At 45.2% G+C, this 16,593-nt stretch overlaps 2 protein-coding genes across 6 annotated transcripts; one reads left to right on the top strand and one right to left on the bottom strand.

The window, feature by feature from the left end:
• Nucleotides 1–2,055: 2,055 nt before the first annotated feature.
• atrip (ATR interacting protein) lies at nt 2,056–9,186 on the top strand. 5 transcript variants are annotated; one of them, XM_088308452.1, is made up of 17 exons: nt 2,056–2,354; nt 2,865–3,184; nt 3,327–3,409; nt 3,496–3,666; nt 4,050–4,162; nt 4,333–4,463; nt 4,538–4,612; nt 4,869–5,007; nt 5,150–5,284; nt 5,508–5,727; nt 5,796–5,882; nt 5,976–6,148; nt 6,348–6,487; nt 6,733–6,824; nt 6,915–6,989; nt 7,409–7,694; nt 8,495–9,186. In XM_088308452.1, the coding sequence occupies exons 2-17, from the start codon at nt 2,866–2,868 to the stop codon at nt 8,566–8,568; spliced, it is 2,313 nt and encodes a 770-aa protein (XP_088164578.1). In that variant the 5' UTR covers nt 2,056–2,354; nt 2,865; the 3' UTR covers nt 8,569–9,186. The 5 variants fall into 5 exon arrangements, with proteins under 5 accessions (XP_088164578.1, XP_088164575.1, XP_088164579.1 ...); XM_088308449.1 differs by having other exon boundaries at nt 4,508–4,612; XM_088308453.1 differs by having other exon boundaries at nt 2,057–2,354; nt 6,351–6,487.
• A 1,574-nt stretch (nt 9,187–10,760) lies between these two features.
• LOC148326681 (tribbles homolog 3-like) lies at nt 10,761–15,439 on the bottom strand. The gene is made up of 4 exons (XM_088308454.1): nt 15,041–15,439; nt 12,203–12,487; nt 11,795–12,087; nt 10,761–11,620 (listed from the first exon to the last, which is right to left on the bottom strand). The coding sequence occupies exons 2-4, from the start codon at nt 12,485–12,487 to the stop codon at nt 11,122–11,124; spliced, it is 1,077 nt and encodes a 358-aa protein (XP_088164580.1). The 5' UTR covers nt 15,041–15,439; the 3' UTR covers nt 10,761–11,121.
• Nucleotides 15,440–16,593: the final 1,154 nt, after the last annotated feature.

The following is a 16,593-nucleotide window of genomic DNA, read 5'->3' as shown; positions in this document are numbered from 1 at the left end:
CACACACACACACACACACACACACACACACACACGCAGACCGGGGAGGAATCCTATTGGTCGCCTCCACGGAGCAGGAGCCAATCGGGGCTGCTGCTGCGGGCTCCCTTCAGGATGTCATCGCCTCCGAGGGAGAAGCGACGTGTGCAAAGGGGGTAGCCTGGATGCAGAGACAAATGCAGAGGAAACACTTCATCCATCTTCGAAGAGTATTTTATTTGCATTTCACACAGAGATCACGTCAAATAGCCACACCTGAGCTTTTCACGTAAAGACACAATATCCGTGCATCAGATAATTAAATGACATCCAGACGAGAATCTGGAAAGACGCGATGGCGATAAAAAATAAATAGTTGATCCCAAAATGGGGACAGGGGTGCAAAAGTGATGCTGACCTCTTCGGCCCAGTTGTCATGAAAGCAGGTCAGATGCAAAAGTAGACATCTTGACTAAACATTTTTTTTCTGCATCCAGATTCAGGTATTCTGTGTTCAATGAAGGCCTCAGCCTTCACAACAATAAGCAATTAAGAAAGTCATTTGAAAACATGTCAAATTCTATTGGTCTTTCAAGTTTTTCGTGGATATGATTGATGTCCTTTCAAGAAAATAGTTGTATTCAAAAACAGACACGTTGAAATATTAACACACAGCAACATAATTAATTAAAAATACGAATCGAACCCCGACACACCGCACTGTGAGGCGGACATGCTAAGCAGTCGACCACCGTGCCGCTCGGGACAAAGTCAGCCAGGCAAGTTTCCACTTTCGCAGGTAATTTCGGAGCAATAAGCGGAATAAAGTCACACGCTCTCACAGTGTTACACTTCACGTGCATGAAGACTTCCATCACAATCACCGATCCTGCCCTGGTGCTCCAGTTGCTATGGATACCAACCTAGTATATGCGCGTGTACGTGCACGTGCATGAGTGCGCGTGCATGTTTTTGTGTGGGTGAGCCTGTGTTTATTTCACTCAATTCTCTCATGCTCATGATTAATGTAAATTAGGCTGTGGCTTTCATGCGTGTGTGTGTGTGCGCGTGTGCGTGCGCGTGTGCGTGCGTGCGTAGGTGTGCGTGTGTGTGTGTGTGTGTGAGAGAGAGAGAGAGAGATGGCTGCAATGCATCATGGTGCCTTTCGCTGAGCTCTGCCATTTCTGATCTGGAGAACGGAGGTGGGGAGAGAGAGAGAGAGATGCATGTATCTCCCTCTCTCGCACGCACGCACATACAGTGTCTCAGACCTGCCTATGTCTATAAATGGAACACACACTTGCTGTTGCTGAGTGAGAAGATGCACGATGTTTGTCTATATATGAGGATGCAGGATCGCATTCAGCAGCTCACTGAAGTGCAAATACACCAAATGGTCTTCAAAAATCAATTTCCTCCACACATCCACTCAACAGCAAAACTCGGAACCAGTGCAATGGCCCATGTAGTGCCAGTTGGTGGGTTACAGTTCTGAGAGCATTCAAAAATATGCGACCGTGGCTCTCCTTTTGCACATGTGAGTAAAAATGTCATTTTAATGCAAAAACACTCAAAATCAAGCGTTTGGGTAATCCAAGATAGACGAACTCTATTTGAGCGAAGGGACGCGGGGATTGAATTGATTGTATTTCTACTGCTTGCCTTTAGAGGGCTTAAAGTAGACAAAGAGACAGCTATAGTATAAAAATAAACTGCTTCATTACATTTGAATTTTCGCCTTTCAGAATGTAAACTCTGCTTCTTTTTTATATACATTTGAATACTTTTGAAAGATAAATGACTAACCTTAATTTGCTTGTCTTCGGTTGAAGACAAAAATTGGAGTGAACATAAACGAGTCGTAATGAGCTATATTTGACTGAAGTCGTAAACAGCGTCCGTGAAAATTAAAACATTCCCATTGCGTATCCATAAATTACACTACAAAAGACGAAAATTTAACACGTGTTACGAGGTTTGTTTTTAACCACGGGTACATTCGCAATCGGTACAGATTGCCTTTACCGGCTTTCCGTAGCAGAGTGTATTGGCTTTCTTTTGATTGGGCGAAAAAAGTCTGAGCCGTGTTTTGATTGGTTGGATGAGCATTTTGCATGGAGAGCATAAGGATGAAAACTAGTTTCCTGCTTTCGGTAATCGTTCTTTTTGTTTGCTTTAAACTGCGAAATAACGCATTTGAACGCTGCATTAGCTCAATGTACAATCCTTGTTTGCTGAATCATGCGGATGCATCGTTTGTAACAACGTGGTTACGCATCGTTCAAACATCTCATTGACTGAGATTGTTTTGCGTTAGCCTAGCAGCAGGCTAACCTGCCATTTATTGCAGCAGCATAACAGCACCGGACTCAAAGGTAAATGCTCATAACTTTCTATAAAAGATCAACAAGCAGCAGTGATACCATTCCAATCACTCGTACGTCCCACAATCCCACCCCGTGTGGCTCAAACAAACAAAAAGGATTATGTAAAGTATTTACATGCATTTTATTGTTCTTTAACCTCGGCTTTATGCATACATATTAAATAAAATGTAGGCTCCCTGTTTATTCAATATTGAGTAAATACACCGCGACAAAACCTTACACACGCACACACAGATGTAAACTTCATCTTTGACAATTTTAGGAATGGCTGCTAACTTTCTCATAAAACTTCCACAGCATGACGCCACAGTTATAGTTAAAAATGACAAATTGGTGCTACGCCTATCAAATAATAGAAGTCAAAGGTTATCTTTTTTGGCATCGAAAACACTTTTATTTCCTTGTAATTTTCTACAATCTCTAACTCCAACCTCCTGAATGGATCATTGATGGTGAATTCCTGCATTGAGCGACTGTCTTTTTCTCTGTCACACACAGCATGGCCTGCCCTCCCAGCAAGCGTTTGCGAGGCCGTCACCAGGATGTCCCAAAGGCGGACCCGGTCGAAGTTGACCCCTTTGGGGACGATGACGACTTCACTCAAGATGACCTGGACGAGATAGACATTATTGCCTCGCAGGCCATCGGCTGGGCAACCGCGCCGGCTATCAGGTCCAAAGAAGCAAGCAAACCTGGCTTGGAGCAAGCGCACGGGTCTGGATTTCATCCGTCCACCAGGCCGCGACTGCACACAGATTATACCGGTGGTGTTGGTGGCAAGAGCGGCCATTTGGGGGCATCCGTCAGACAGCCAATTGGTGAGTATTTGACCAAAACTTTCTCTCCTTAGAAAAAATATTCACAAGTACATTATGTACACATCTATTTTTGCTCCTCTTTCTATGCCAGTACTGTATAGTGACAGGCAGAAAAATCAACCTTTTTTTTTTCCTTGTTCAGGAAACAGGCCTGATGAGCTTGGTACCGACAGAGAGGAATCCTACATCCTGCTGGAGGCTCAGCATGCAGATCTGCGAAGGAAGGTGAGCTAGCGCATCTCAAAAATCCAAATAACCACCGTGGAGGGGTGAACGCAGCAGCGTGAGGTCTGCCGTATTCGTGTGGCTAGCTGAAGGAGGTGGAGGAGGAGATTGTGTCGAGAAACGGCGAGATCCGGGTGCTCAGGGACACCCTGAGAGGAACACAGCAGGAGAAGGAGACCCAGAGGCAGGCCCTGGCCCTGCTGGAGAAGCAGAAGCAGAGAGAGCAGAGCGAAAAGGAGAAGGAGCTCAACAAGAAGGCAAGTACAGTCAACCCCCACGATGCTATTTGCCACTTGAGGATGCACTTGTTCACACATTTATTTGTGGAACTGACTGATAAACTGACCAATCACCGTTTATGTGCTGAGGCCGTCTTGTGGCATTTTGGTGCCGAGAATATATGTTTACAGTTTCAGCTCTGTTGAGACAAACGTAGTGCTCTGGCACTGTCCTGTGGCATCTTGTTGCCATTGAACTATGTAGAGGTGAGTTTATGGGCTTCATTTCTAAAAATGTGGTGCTTTGGCGCCGTCTTGCTGCACCTAGATGCCAAGTAACTATGTTGAAGTACACACTCGGTCCAAGTTGCTCCGACCCCTTGGGCGGGCCTTATAAAGACCCTGGCATGTTTTGCACGCAGATTCAGTCGCTGCAGTCGGAGCTACAGTTCAAAGAGTCCGAGATCAACGAAATGAAGAGCAAACTGCTGAGCGCCGACAGGAGCAAGCCGGCGTCGCCGCTGCCGCGACGCAGGTCAGTCGTTCCACTTCTTTGAGGCTAAAACTGTACACCGCTTGCTGTAAACAAAATGAACGCAATGCATGTGTCACACTTTTAACATTCAACTAAGAATGCTTCAATGATTGGAGTTTGTAGTGATTAAAAAGTCTTGTTGTGCGTGCGTGCGTGTTTCTCTTGCTTAGCCCCAAAGTGCCCAACGGCCTCTGCCAGCTTCCTGGCGGCAGCAGCTCCTCCTCGCCGACAGGAAGCGGCTTCATCACCAAGGAAACGTTCGCCGCGCCGCTCAAAATTTCCATCAAGACGCGCAGGGACGGTGAGTTAGCGGGACCCGCCGGCGACGTCAAGTCGTGTTGAAAGGGATGTTTTTGTGTCAACGTTGCAACGCAGGAGGTGTTGACGAGCAGGAATTAGCCTGGCCCGATCCGTTGCCGTGCGCCCGGCCGCTACACCGTCAGCACCGAGGTCAGTGCCCCATGGAGGCTTTTGTTGCTCGCTTTGTTCTTTTCAGCTCAAAAAAAGACGTTAGCAAACGCCCAGTCTAATCTGAACTAAAATTGAAACGCAAGTTGCAACGTAAATGCAGTGGTGCCTCCATTATTGTTGTCCTGTTCCAGTTGATGTGTTCAATGTTGCGCTTTTTTTTTTTTAAGTGATTTCTGAAGCGTTAACGTTTCCATCTACGTGGTCGGTGATTACGCTGCCGTCTGTTGCCCTTTAGGTGGCGTCCTGTTGGGCTTGTTGCTGCAGCAGCCGCTGTCGCCCAGCAACCTTTGTCTTTCCCACCTGCTGTCCATCAGCCCGAGCGACGTTTGCTTGACGGCCAAGCCCAACTCTGCCGCTGCTAACGACAACTTGAGGTCAAAAGCACGCCCATAAGAACAATATACTGTGTGTCTGTTTGAGGTTGTCAACGGAATGTTTGCGTGTCAAGATGCACCGTGGGAGGCTTTTTGGCATTTAAACTTGAGCTTTGTGCTGATTTTCTGCGCTTGTGTTCAGGTCGGCCTGTGCGGGCAAGAGTCAAGGCGGGACCCCCCGAGCGACCCTCAGTCCGGTCCAGAGTTTGGCGATCTCGGGACTCAACACGCTGAGTCAAAGTCAACCTGCGGCAACCAAGTCCGAGCAAGAACCCGGGTGCGTCGTACCTTCGATCGTGCGTGGTCCGCGTCGCCCTCCTGTGGCCAATTGCTGCATACGCCACACAGTACAAGATCTCACAATTCAGGAGCTGTGGAGAAAAAAAAAGCACTTTCACAGAGCTATTTATTCTTTTCATTAATGACTGCACTGCATCAATCGTTCTTTCATTCATTTTTTTGTTTCACCCATGTGTGTGTGTGTGTATACACACGCACAGGTGTCCTGGGGCTGTGCTTCTCCTCCCGCTGCTGGACATGCACTTATCCCACCTCTGCCAGGCCCTGGATGCGCGAGGTGAGGCCTCCGGTTCTCTGCCGGAACGCCGCCCCGCCGCCGCGGGACCGGGAAGGCCGGACGAGGCGGACGCCATTAGTCTGGAAGATGCGGGGCTCGCGGCACTGAGGATCCTCTACTTGCTGATAAACCACAGTGACGAGGTGTGGTGACACGCCGTCGTGTGTGCGTGTGAAACGGGATGAGGTCTGATGTGCTTAATGCTCGGCAGGTGGTCCGGGCACTTCTGTCAGCAAAGAGTGAAGGGAGCGCTGAAAACAAGATCCAGACCGTTATTTCGGGACAAAAAAAGCGCAAAGTATGCTTGGCTTTTCACGACCTGCAGAATTCAGAACGAGGGGTGAAAATGATATTTTGTCAATTCAATTAAAAAGGAACTGTGTCGTCTCAGAGCGGCGCCGCGGTGGCGATGGAGGCTCTCCGCTCCCACAATGCCTTGCTGCAGTCGGTGTTGCGCCTCTGTCGTGCCAGTGGGGGTGAAGGAAAGTTAGAGGAGATCGTGGTCGGCGCCGTGAAGGTCGCCAGTTTGCTGACTGAGAAGACACCGCAAGCACATGCTGAACGGTAGTGCTTTTGTTACGCGACCAAGACTAGATTTATGCTTTACTTGGCAACTAATTCTGATTGCAAACGTTATTGAGGTGGGGCATGTGTTTTATTTTTTTTTAATTTATTTATTATTTTTTTTGTGGCAGGGCTCCCTTTTATATTGTTTTTGTCGATGCTTTTTAATAAAGAATGGACTCATTATTCGTCTGTCTAGCAGGTTGCAATGCGTGCTGCAGGCGCTGTGTGCGTGCGTGTTGGCCCACCGCAAGCCACGCATGCTCGCCGAGTGCACCGCCGCCCTGGTGTGCACATGTGACCACGCCTCGCTGACGAGGCAACTCTGTTCCCATCGCGGTGAGATTTCGTCCTGATCAGAATGTCAACAAAAGCCCTCAAGTTGCTTTTGTCTGTTTTTCCACTCTTGGTCGCACTCTTCCTGGTTGTCCTCAGTGGTAGCTTTCCGAGTTCAAGAAGAAGCGTCGCCTTCAGTTGGTGTTGGCGCGCCACTGTTTCCTATCGTTGTCGTCTGAGCTGCAATCTCACGAGATTTGCCAACTTTGAAACTTTTTTTTTTTTTTTTTTTGTGTGTTTCTCCGCAGAGCCCTGCGTCATCCTGAGGCTGCTGCAGCACGTGCGAAAAAGACCCGTCAAGAAGGCGTCGCACGCCGATCTCATCCGGCTGGACTTGCAGGTGCTCAGCTCGTCCTGCCGAGAAAATTTGTGGTCGTCTGTGCCGATCCCGTTGGAGGCTGTTCGAACTTTATTAGTTTGTCTCTTGTAGGTGGTTCGATTGTTGAACCGGCTCACTCAGACAGCCGAGAACTGGCAGAACGCCGGCTGCCAGTGCGACATCGAGGTAAGACGCACACAGTCGGCAATGATTTCTGCTTCTACACGACAGCTGTCACACGCTATTGATGAGGATGATGACACTCGTTTGGAAGTGTACAAGCAACATGACTTTTCGGGGTTTTAGCCATCATCGGATTTTTGGCTTTTTTGGCAAGCAAAAATTTGAAGTACGAGTAAGACAGGGTGATTATAGGGAAAAACATTAGCACCATTATTTCAGATTGATATTGAAATCACCATTAATAAACACGATTGATTTTCAAACCTGGTATTTGTTCAACTACCAAAACTCAACTTTAAACATAATTAAGAAGAACAACCAGATATATATTTGCGACATAGTAAAATATTAATGTATTCAAATAATAGCTACAAAAATATAATAATATGCACGCTTTTTATTTATTCTCCTTAATATGCCAGGTGGTTCAGACGTCAGTGATTATTCTCCATCGTCAATGGTTGGACCTCTACGACTCTCCGGAGCAGACGGACAGGTCGCCCGACGTCGGGCCCTCGCGCTCGCCGACGTGGTGGCGCGACCCGCCGGCGTCGCTGCTGCGCGAGTGCGTGCTTCTCCTTCACCGGCTGCTCCACCATCACGCCGGATTCTCGGCCAGCTGCAGGCCGCTTCTGCACATGTACGACCAGGCCATCCCTGCCCTGCGCGACGTCCTGAGGAAGATACCCAACCTGAGCGAGAGCGAAGGTAAGCCCAAAATATGGGCATCCTTGCTTCTTTACAATTTCAATGACTGATTCATTGAATTAAATTAAAAAAAAATATATATATATATATAGATAGATAGATAGCGGCACGGTGGACGACTGGTTAGCACGATGGCCTCACAGTGAGAGACGGCATCGGCCATCCTTTGTGGAGTTTGCATGTTCTCCCCGTACTTGTGTGGGTTTCCTCCGGGTACTCCGGTTTCCTCCCACATTCCACAAACATGCATGGCAGGCCGATTGAACACTCTAAATTGCCCCTAGGTATGAGTGTGAGTGTGGATGGTTGTTCGTCTCTGTGTGCCCTGCGATTGGCTGGCAACCAGTTCAGGGTGTCCCCCGCCTACTGCCCGAAGATAGCTGGGATAGGCTCCAGCACCCCCCGCGACCCGCGTGAGGAGAAGCGGTATAGATGATGGATGGATATATATATATATATATAGATATATATATATATATATATATATAGATATATATATATATATATATAGATATATATATATATATAGATATATATATATATAGATATATATATATATAGATATATATATAGATATATATATATATATAGATATAGATATAGATATAGATATAGATATAGATAGATAATAAATGAACAATTATTAAATTGTTGTATTATTTATTATAATTATATATATGTTTTTCATTGGCAATTTAATTTAAAAAAAAAAGAAGGATGCTCAGATTAGAGCTGCATCACATTTTTTTAAAAATATTTGGGTGACTCTAAAGTGACACTTATTCCTCCACGTCCGTCAGAACTGGCTTTTGATGAAATCTGCCGTCCAGAATGCGACGACACCGATGACATGGACACTGCATCCGGCTCCTGATTGGTTTATGGCCTTGATGGATACTTCATGTGCAATAAAGTCCAAGTTGAGCCAGAACAATTGAGGGACCAGGCTCTAAAACTCATTTGGCAACAAACAGGATCCTTTAAATGTCTTTATTCTCATTTTGTTAAAACTGATGTTTAACCCTTAAATCTGCTGCACTAGATTAAAAAAAGTGTAATTTATCGAGTGAGCCCTTGCCATTGGAGGCAAAAACTGTCTGAAAACATTTACCTAAACGGTTTGCCCAGCTTAGTACTGGAAATAAAGCACAAATTATGATTCCAAAACACTTAATCATTTCAAACTTATTTGCATTACTGTTAAAATTACACACACATATACGCACATGTGGAAAAGGCTCTCTGTAACGTCCACTCACAACCCAGTCTAAACAGAATATATATCTTGCCAAGGTGAAACTGACTCACATTAGAGGCCAACTGTATGGACTCCCGCAACATGTTAGGGTTGCAAGTGTTAGTGCTATTCTATTCTCAACTTATTTCTGTTCACGTCTTGACAGCCATGAGTCAATCTTTGTTTTGAAGACCCCCGACTTCCGCACTGAGAGCCTCAGCAACTATAAAGTATTACAAAGATTTAATGTTCAAACTGATGATGTTTTTTTTTTTATTGTTTGTTTGATTTGTTTTGCTATTATTCTCTGATATTGATGATGGTCTGTTTATTTTTGGTCATTGGTTATACATTTGAAAACAAGTTTTAAAAATAGAAAAACGACTTGTTTTGCTTTTCATTTTGATATCGAAACAACAAAATTGAAATGCAGCTTGATATTTTAATTTGTTGCCTGGGACGAGTAAGGGAAAGTCTAAAAACAGTTTGATTGTGAATTTTTCATTCTAAAACGAAAATAGCATATAGCACAAGATGCTTTGGAAAACAGGTGAGCCATGATTGGTCGTTACTTGACCTCTGAGCACCTGTGTCATCTTCAGTTGACTGAATAGTTCACCAGAATCATCAACTGCTTCCAGGTCAGTTTGTTTCGTGAAAATAAAACATTGTCACATCACATCGGTACATTAAAGTGTACCAATAAGATCAGGACGTTATTCTTATCAATCACTACAACATTTCTGCGGTAAAACAGAAGACAAAAGAAACAAACGATTTTGTGGAACATTTTTATTCACCGTGCAGCTGTTAGGCAGGCCTTAAATAATCAGCGGCTGCTTCCAAGTCAGTTTTTCGGGTATATTAACAACTTTGCATGTTGCAGTCTACTGAGGGACGGGACGAGAAGGGACTGGCTTGGAGAAATGAAGCACGATGACAAGAACCGAGGTAGACTTGTGATTATGTGGAGGAGCTCCCCGGAACGTAAACGTGAACGCACAAAACATTGTGAGACGACCACATGTCAAGAGTCGAGTGGTGGTGGGGGAGAAATCTGGCAAAACGCGTCCACTGAGAGGTTGACATTTTTAATGTTCCTTTGGATGTCACACTAATGTGTTAATGCAACATCAACGAAGCCCTTCCGCAAAAAATTCAGGAATTGACGCCCCACCTAAAATGTTTTACAATTACGTACCCGTGCGCACCACAAAATGGTACCAAAGCACTACTTTCAAGAGAAGAAAAGCTCCTCGGATCAATTCAACATACTGTAGTTTCCTTAGGGCAAGACGCCACAAGGTGGTGCCAAAGCACATTTTCTGCCCAACAGGGCTTTGGCGCCACCTTGTGGCACCTCAGGGTGTTTCACATACACGTTAAGTCTCGTTCCCTCTTTCCCTCCTCCCTTATCGCTATACTTTAATGTCCTGGGATTTTTAGAGCGACCATCCTAATAACTATATGGAATCTTTTATCCAGTGAACTTTTTGGTGAGTAATATGCTCACGACAAACTGTAATAGCGCTGCAAAATGTGTATTTGGTGCGCACATAAATGTTTATCTTGGCATCAAGTTGATTGAAATTTTGTTGCTGAATTGAGTTGAGGCGATTCTTTTGGACAAAAGTAGGGCTTTGCCATTATCGTTTAGCATTTTGTTTCAAGGAACTAAGTTGCCATCTTGTGGCATGTTGGTGTCAAGGAACGCTTTTGAAGTGAGTTGAAGAGTTGACATTTAGACAAAAATAACATTTTGCCGCCATCTTGCGGCATTAATGAACCATGACGACGCAAGTTGTGAAGTTTCATTCAGACAAAAATAATGCTTTGCCACCATTTTATTGTAAAGTGACTGTTGAAGTGAGTTGTGGCAAAAATAGCACTTTGCTGCCATCTTGTTGTAAAGTGACTATGTTGATATAAGTCGAGGAGTTTCATTTCGATCAAAGTAGTGCTTTTCCATCATCTGTACAGGCAATTCTAAACCTTTTTAGAAGGGGGGCATGAATTTTACATCCATTGTGAATATAAGGGCTTCACTGTCCGTACTGTGAGAACACAAATTAGGACTTTGTGTACAGATTTTGGTGCTTCAAAAAGAGCCGATGCTGCTGCGTGGTTGAAGGCACTTGAGGCTCAAGTAATCCAGGACTCTGGAGTAGTGTCAAGTTTGTGATTCTTTCGTTAGCGCTTTTGGACGCACGTGGGCACCACCTGGTCACCACCTTCGTCGTCCTCGTGTCTCAACTCCGGCGCCCGGCCTCCCCTGCGCTGCGAGCTCACATGCGGCGCCATCTGCGACGAGTGACGACCGCTCAACCACGGGTGCATCAGCAGCTCGGACGCCTGCAGGCGTTCAGCGGGCGACTTCCGCAGCATGCATGCGATCAAGCACTTGGCCGGCGGAGACAGCCAGGCGGGGAGGCTGAAGGCCCCGCGCCGGATCTTGGCGAAGAGGGCGGCGGGCCGGGTATCCTGGAAGGGGTAGCGACCCATCAGCATGGTGTACAGGGACACGCCCAGGCTCCACACGTCGGCGGCACGGCCCGAGTACGACGCCTTGCCGCTGGCGAGGAGCTCGGGGCCCACGTAGGCGGGGCAGCCGTGGCGGTCCGAAAGGGAGTCGGACTCGCCGCGCTGGAGGACGATGCAGTCGTTGAGGCCGAGGAGAGCCACGCGGGTCCTGTGGAGAACAACGGGTCACATCAATGGTTTTGTTTCACATTCGTTGGACTCCACGCATTCATCAGACTGTCGAGTAGGTGCTGCTGTTTCAGATAGCAACTCGGTCAACTTTTTCTTTTAACAGCTACACACAAAAAAAAAAAAAAATCACAGAGGCCTTGGTTGAACTCACCTGAATCTGTCGGTGAAGACGAAGCGGCGAAGCTTGACGTCCCTTAGCACCACGCCACTGCGGTGGCAGTGCGCCACGGCCTCGAGCATCTGCGCAAACAGGAGCCCCGCTTCCTCCTCGCCGAGGCGCTTGCTGCCGCGCACGTGCGCATGCATGTCGCCGTGATGGGCGGGTAGGAACAGGTAGGCGCCATCCTGCCGTATCACCGTGTCCAGCAGGCCGCAGATGTTGCCGTGGTGACCCAGCCGGGCATAGGCTGCCAACTTTTCCTGGTAGCTGTGTAGGGGCAAGACCTGTAACCATGGTAACCGGATAGGTTAGGTGGGGGGGTATCCAGCTATTTCCACTAGACTGTATACAAATTTGGATATAGAGAGTCAAGAAAAAGTGAATGCAGGCGGAGGTTACCTGACACGTGAACTGTTGCTGTGTGGCGGCGTGCACCGCTCTATACGTGTCCTCGCCCTCGCAGCGCTCAAACAGGAAGTAAGGCCCAACCCTGACTTTTGATTGGCTCTGGTTGGACTTAGGGGCGGGACTTTTGGCCGGACTGAGGTGATGTGCTGGGCTGGTGTCGGGAGGAGGAGGCGGAGACAACGGGAGGTCCGGACAAACTCTTTTGCATTTGGGCGACACATCCTGCGGCTCGTCCAGTAATCGCTTCAAACAGCGCTCGGCCACACCCACATTCATCTGTGATCGGAGGAGAAAAATGAGCGGCGACATCACAGAATCTGCAATAACAACTGAACATCGCATTGATAACAGGTAACCGAAACCCGCCACACCACAAGATGGTGGCAAAGCACAAATTTTCAGCTCATCCAAGTTATGCGTGTTTATGAGCAGAACTTTGTTGATCTGAGTTGAGACACATTTGCTTCATTTAGAAATATGTAGTTTTGCCGCCATCTTGTGGCACATCTAAGCAATTACTATTTTTTTTTGTAGCTTGGACGTCAATAGCGGGAGTTCACTGTATGTGAATTTGAATTGCAAAGTGCAGATAAACGGGATTATTTTAGGTTTACATTCATCTGAGAGACTGCAGCTGTTTTGGTTAGCAACAACAATGCTCAAATGAGCTTCACGCCTTCAACGGCCACATGCAAACATCTTTGAACAGATTTAATTACACTTTGTGCCTGAATTTCGGACGTCTTAAAGTATTTGGCATAACACGTTGAGTCATGATTAACATCTAAATTTCTCTACTCAACAGCGCCCTCTGTTGTTCCCTCTCAACCCATAAATATTGGTACGAAAAAAAAAATGGGAGTGCATCAACTCCAACTGTGCCCTTCATGTGTTAACACGTCTATAGGCTCCATGATGCAACTTCCTGTAAGCTGACAGACGCTTTCAGATCGTTGCATCAGAGCACAACGCTTTATAGTTTTAACCGTTTTAAATAGCGGGACCACACGCAACTCACACACACACACACACACACACACACACAAACCAACAAGCGCGCTCATATTGCCTGAAAACTACTCTGATTTATTGTTTTGCATCTTTTTAAAGAAACACTTTTGACCAACGCGGCTCTGGTGAAACAAGCTGAGTCACCATGGTAACACCATCTTGTGACACACACACACACACACACACACACACACGCGCACACCCCAGGGAGGTTAGGTTGTTGGACTTGCAGTTTCACAATGACACACTAAGTGTCATGTGACTGACACTTTACAAACTTGGATACGCGTCAGAGGAAAACTTTTCACTGTGGATTAAAACTTGAACGAGTTGATCAAGAGGCAAAATCCGAGCGCTCGTAAACATGTTTCAATAAAAGTACGTTTGTAGGACTGATTATGAGCGCGCATCGGCCGAAAACTTTTTAGTCAGTGAGTGGAACATTTTCAAAGTTTGAGTTTGTGCCAGTCAAAAACTTGGCTCGGTTGGTTAAAATATTTTAGTTTGGATCAGGGCAGAACAATTTTTGGAATTATTACTTTTTTTAAGGTTTATGCTAAATTAAGGCAAATTCAGCATTTTTTTTCAGTGTTTCCGACTTCACTAAATTCGACCAAACAAGTTTGGTGTAAACATAAGTCAGTAAAACATGAATCAGATTACAACAAATCATCGTCTTTATAACTTCAATTTTTCATGTTTCACGAAACAATGACGTGTAAAGTAAACATGTAGATGCCACTTGTTAGGCACTCAACTTTATCTTGTGAACTGACACACTGACGGAAGCAATTCTTTTCCCCAAATTGCAGCCTTTATGCTTTAATCTTTTCAAGTTGAATTTGTCAAAAACAATTCAGAATGGATTAAAAGTATGTGCTAATCCAAAACACTTTGTTCTGATTTCTTATGGCTTTGTACGAATCCAAAACTTTCTAGGCTTCATTTGTCAAAAAAAAATGCTTAGGACAGATTAAGATGATGTCATGATTGAAAACTTCCAAAGGGTCATTAGAACAGTGTGTCATTGGCAAAGTTTCCATGGATGCTTCAAATAATGTGAGGTTAACATTTTTTAGTGTTAATTACAAGTATGTGTCACTTGAAAAACCTGTTAGTGTCGATTCATTATATATTTTGATATTGAATTGTTTCACTCGCATTCAAGTATTTGATGAACAGCACCTTCGCGTCTACACACCTGAAGAAGAAAATTCTTCCACTTGACCGAGAATTAATTTGCCCATTTTTAGCAATACATTGGGAAAAAGAAAAACCTGCACAAGTTTCTGAAATAGATTTTAAATCTCCCATATACATTCCTTGTATTTTCTGGTGTGTTTCATTGTATATTTGTGGGCCATGCGTTACATTGGGAAAAAAAAGACACATCCAACTCGAAATCAAGGAAACACGCACAAAAACATTCATTTAAAGTTACTTAAAAACACTTACATGAAACCTGGAGACTATTTAGACGTTAAATTGTACCAACAATGTTGGAGTGTGCAAAGAAAACATGCAAACTCGAACCTCAAACTGTGAGGCAGATACAAAATCCACTACCGCACCTTGCTGCCTTTTGTTTATTTGAGATGAATTTTCATTTTCATTTTCACTTAGCGCTACTGAAAAAGGGAAGCAAAAATAGATTTGACACTTAACTGAATTATTTTGATACCACATTTTTGTTGATATTTTACAACTATTGGTCCACGAACCACTTTGTGGACGTCGTCAATAAAAAAAATGGAAGCGAATTTGTGCCGTTGCTTTCGATGATTTTAAAGCGCTTTAAAAAGAAAAGAAAAGGCTTACCTTGCACTCGAGGGCGCCTCGGGCGGGATCCGGCGGAGCTGGACAACGACAAGTCCCGTTAAGGACGAGTCGTCGCGGCCATTGCAGCAATTGGCAATCGCGTCCCGGGGCAGGCAGCGGACCGTGCGGACAGGCAGCCCGCGGGGGGGGGGACGGGGCTCGCCTGTTTCTCGATTACGCAAAAGAAAACGAAGACAAAAGAAAACGGTTTTACATCCGGATGGGGTGACGTCAACACAGATGACTTTTACTTTTACTCAGTTTGCTGTTTAGGCCAAATCGACGAGTCCAGTAGAACTTTTTCGGCGGACTGCGCGGCTCGAGAAGCGAAAGAGTAAACGGGCACCGAGCGAGTGAGTTCGCCTTTGTTTAGTTCCTCTTCTCGCGCGCTGACGTCACGGACTGGGGGCGTGCTTTCGATGTTGCAATCCGGAGTGGATCCGTCGTCAGACAGCGGACACGTCACGCACGCATTTCGCATAACGCGATCATATTCGCAAACAAAACGAATTACATCAGCTTCCAAACTGACCTTTGACACACTTCAACCTTAAAAGGCTCACTTAGAAACCCATAAAATGACTGCAATACAAATTTGAATGGTCATTTGCATGCAAACAAGTTACCTGAATTAAAACATCTATATATATGTTTTTTAAGGAGCGTTTTAAGTAAAGTGAATCCAAAATATAATTTAATGACTATTACTGCACATAATTGCAGGGCAGAATGAAATATTATTTAAACTATTTTTATTCAATTTGTGTGTTTTTTTTTTTACTGTCAAAACATTTCTGACATAACTATTGCAATCCATGAACGACCACGCCTGTCTGAGCCCCACAGCCAGTAAATTTCCGATTTAGTCATGTTAAATATTATTTTTTTTTTTTAAATCACTCACTCATTGACAAACTTTTGCAACCCTAAATGTGCCAAGAAGGCGTACTCGTTTGGGTTTGGTGTGGTGTGGAGGGACACACCTCCCAGGTCAACACATGTGCTTTTTTTTTTGGACACAAAAAATGCTCAAAAGTGGACAATTTTCTACGAGGAGAAGAAAAGGATGATTGGTGAAAGAGGACGGGCAGTGCAGAAGTTTACGCAAGAAGCAAACAAGCAATCTTCTGCTGTCCCGGAAATTTGGTCACCAGGGTTTTAGGCTTCCTTCCGTCGACCTCGCCACTCGTGCGTGTGTGTGTGTGTGTTTTGCGCGCGTGTGTGTGATCTCCTTGGTCTTCATTGACCAGACTCAAGTTTAACTTGCCTGGTTCCAGACACTTGCACACACAGAACCTATTCCTTCGATGTAACTCTCTTGAAGGCCTTTTCATATTAAATTGCAAAAAAACATGCTGATTTTTTTCTACTTTTTTAGTCATGCATAGCAGTAGACGCACAAAAATAATTCTCCAGAATCCATGCCCAAAAGCACCAGGAAGGCTGCCATTTTGCTTTGAAGTGGCCCTTTTAGGATCATTTTTGGCCATTTCCAAGGTTCCTTCAAAACGAGCCTTCTGGGTTTTTGAAAACGAATGAACATTTTCTGTCTA

The sequence above is a fragment of the Idiotropiscis lumnitzeri genome, chromosome 11, assembly GCF_059441095.1.
Source record: "Idiotropiscis lumnitzeri isolate Australia: NSW breed Sydney's pygmy pipehorse chromosome 11, RoL_Ilum_1.0, whole genome shotgun sequence".
Lineage (NCBI taxonomy): Eukaryota > Metazoa > Chordata > Actinopteri > Syngnathiformes > Syngnathidae > Idiotropiscis > Idiotropiscis lumnitzeri.
This window is presented reverse-complemented; position numbering and strand designations above follow the sequence as displayed.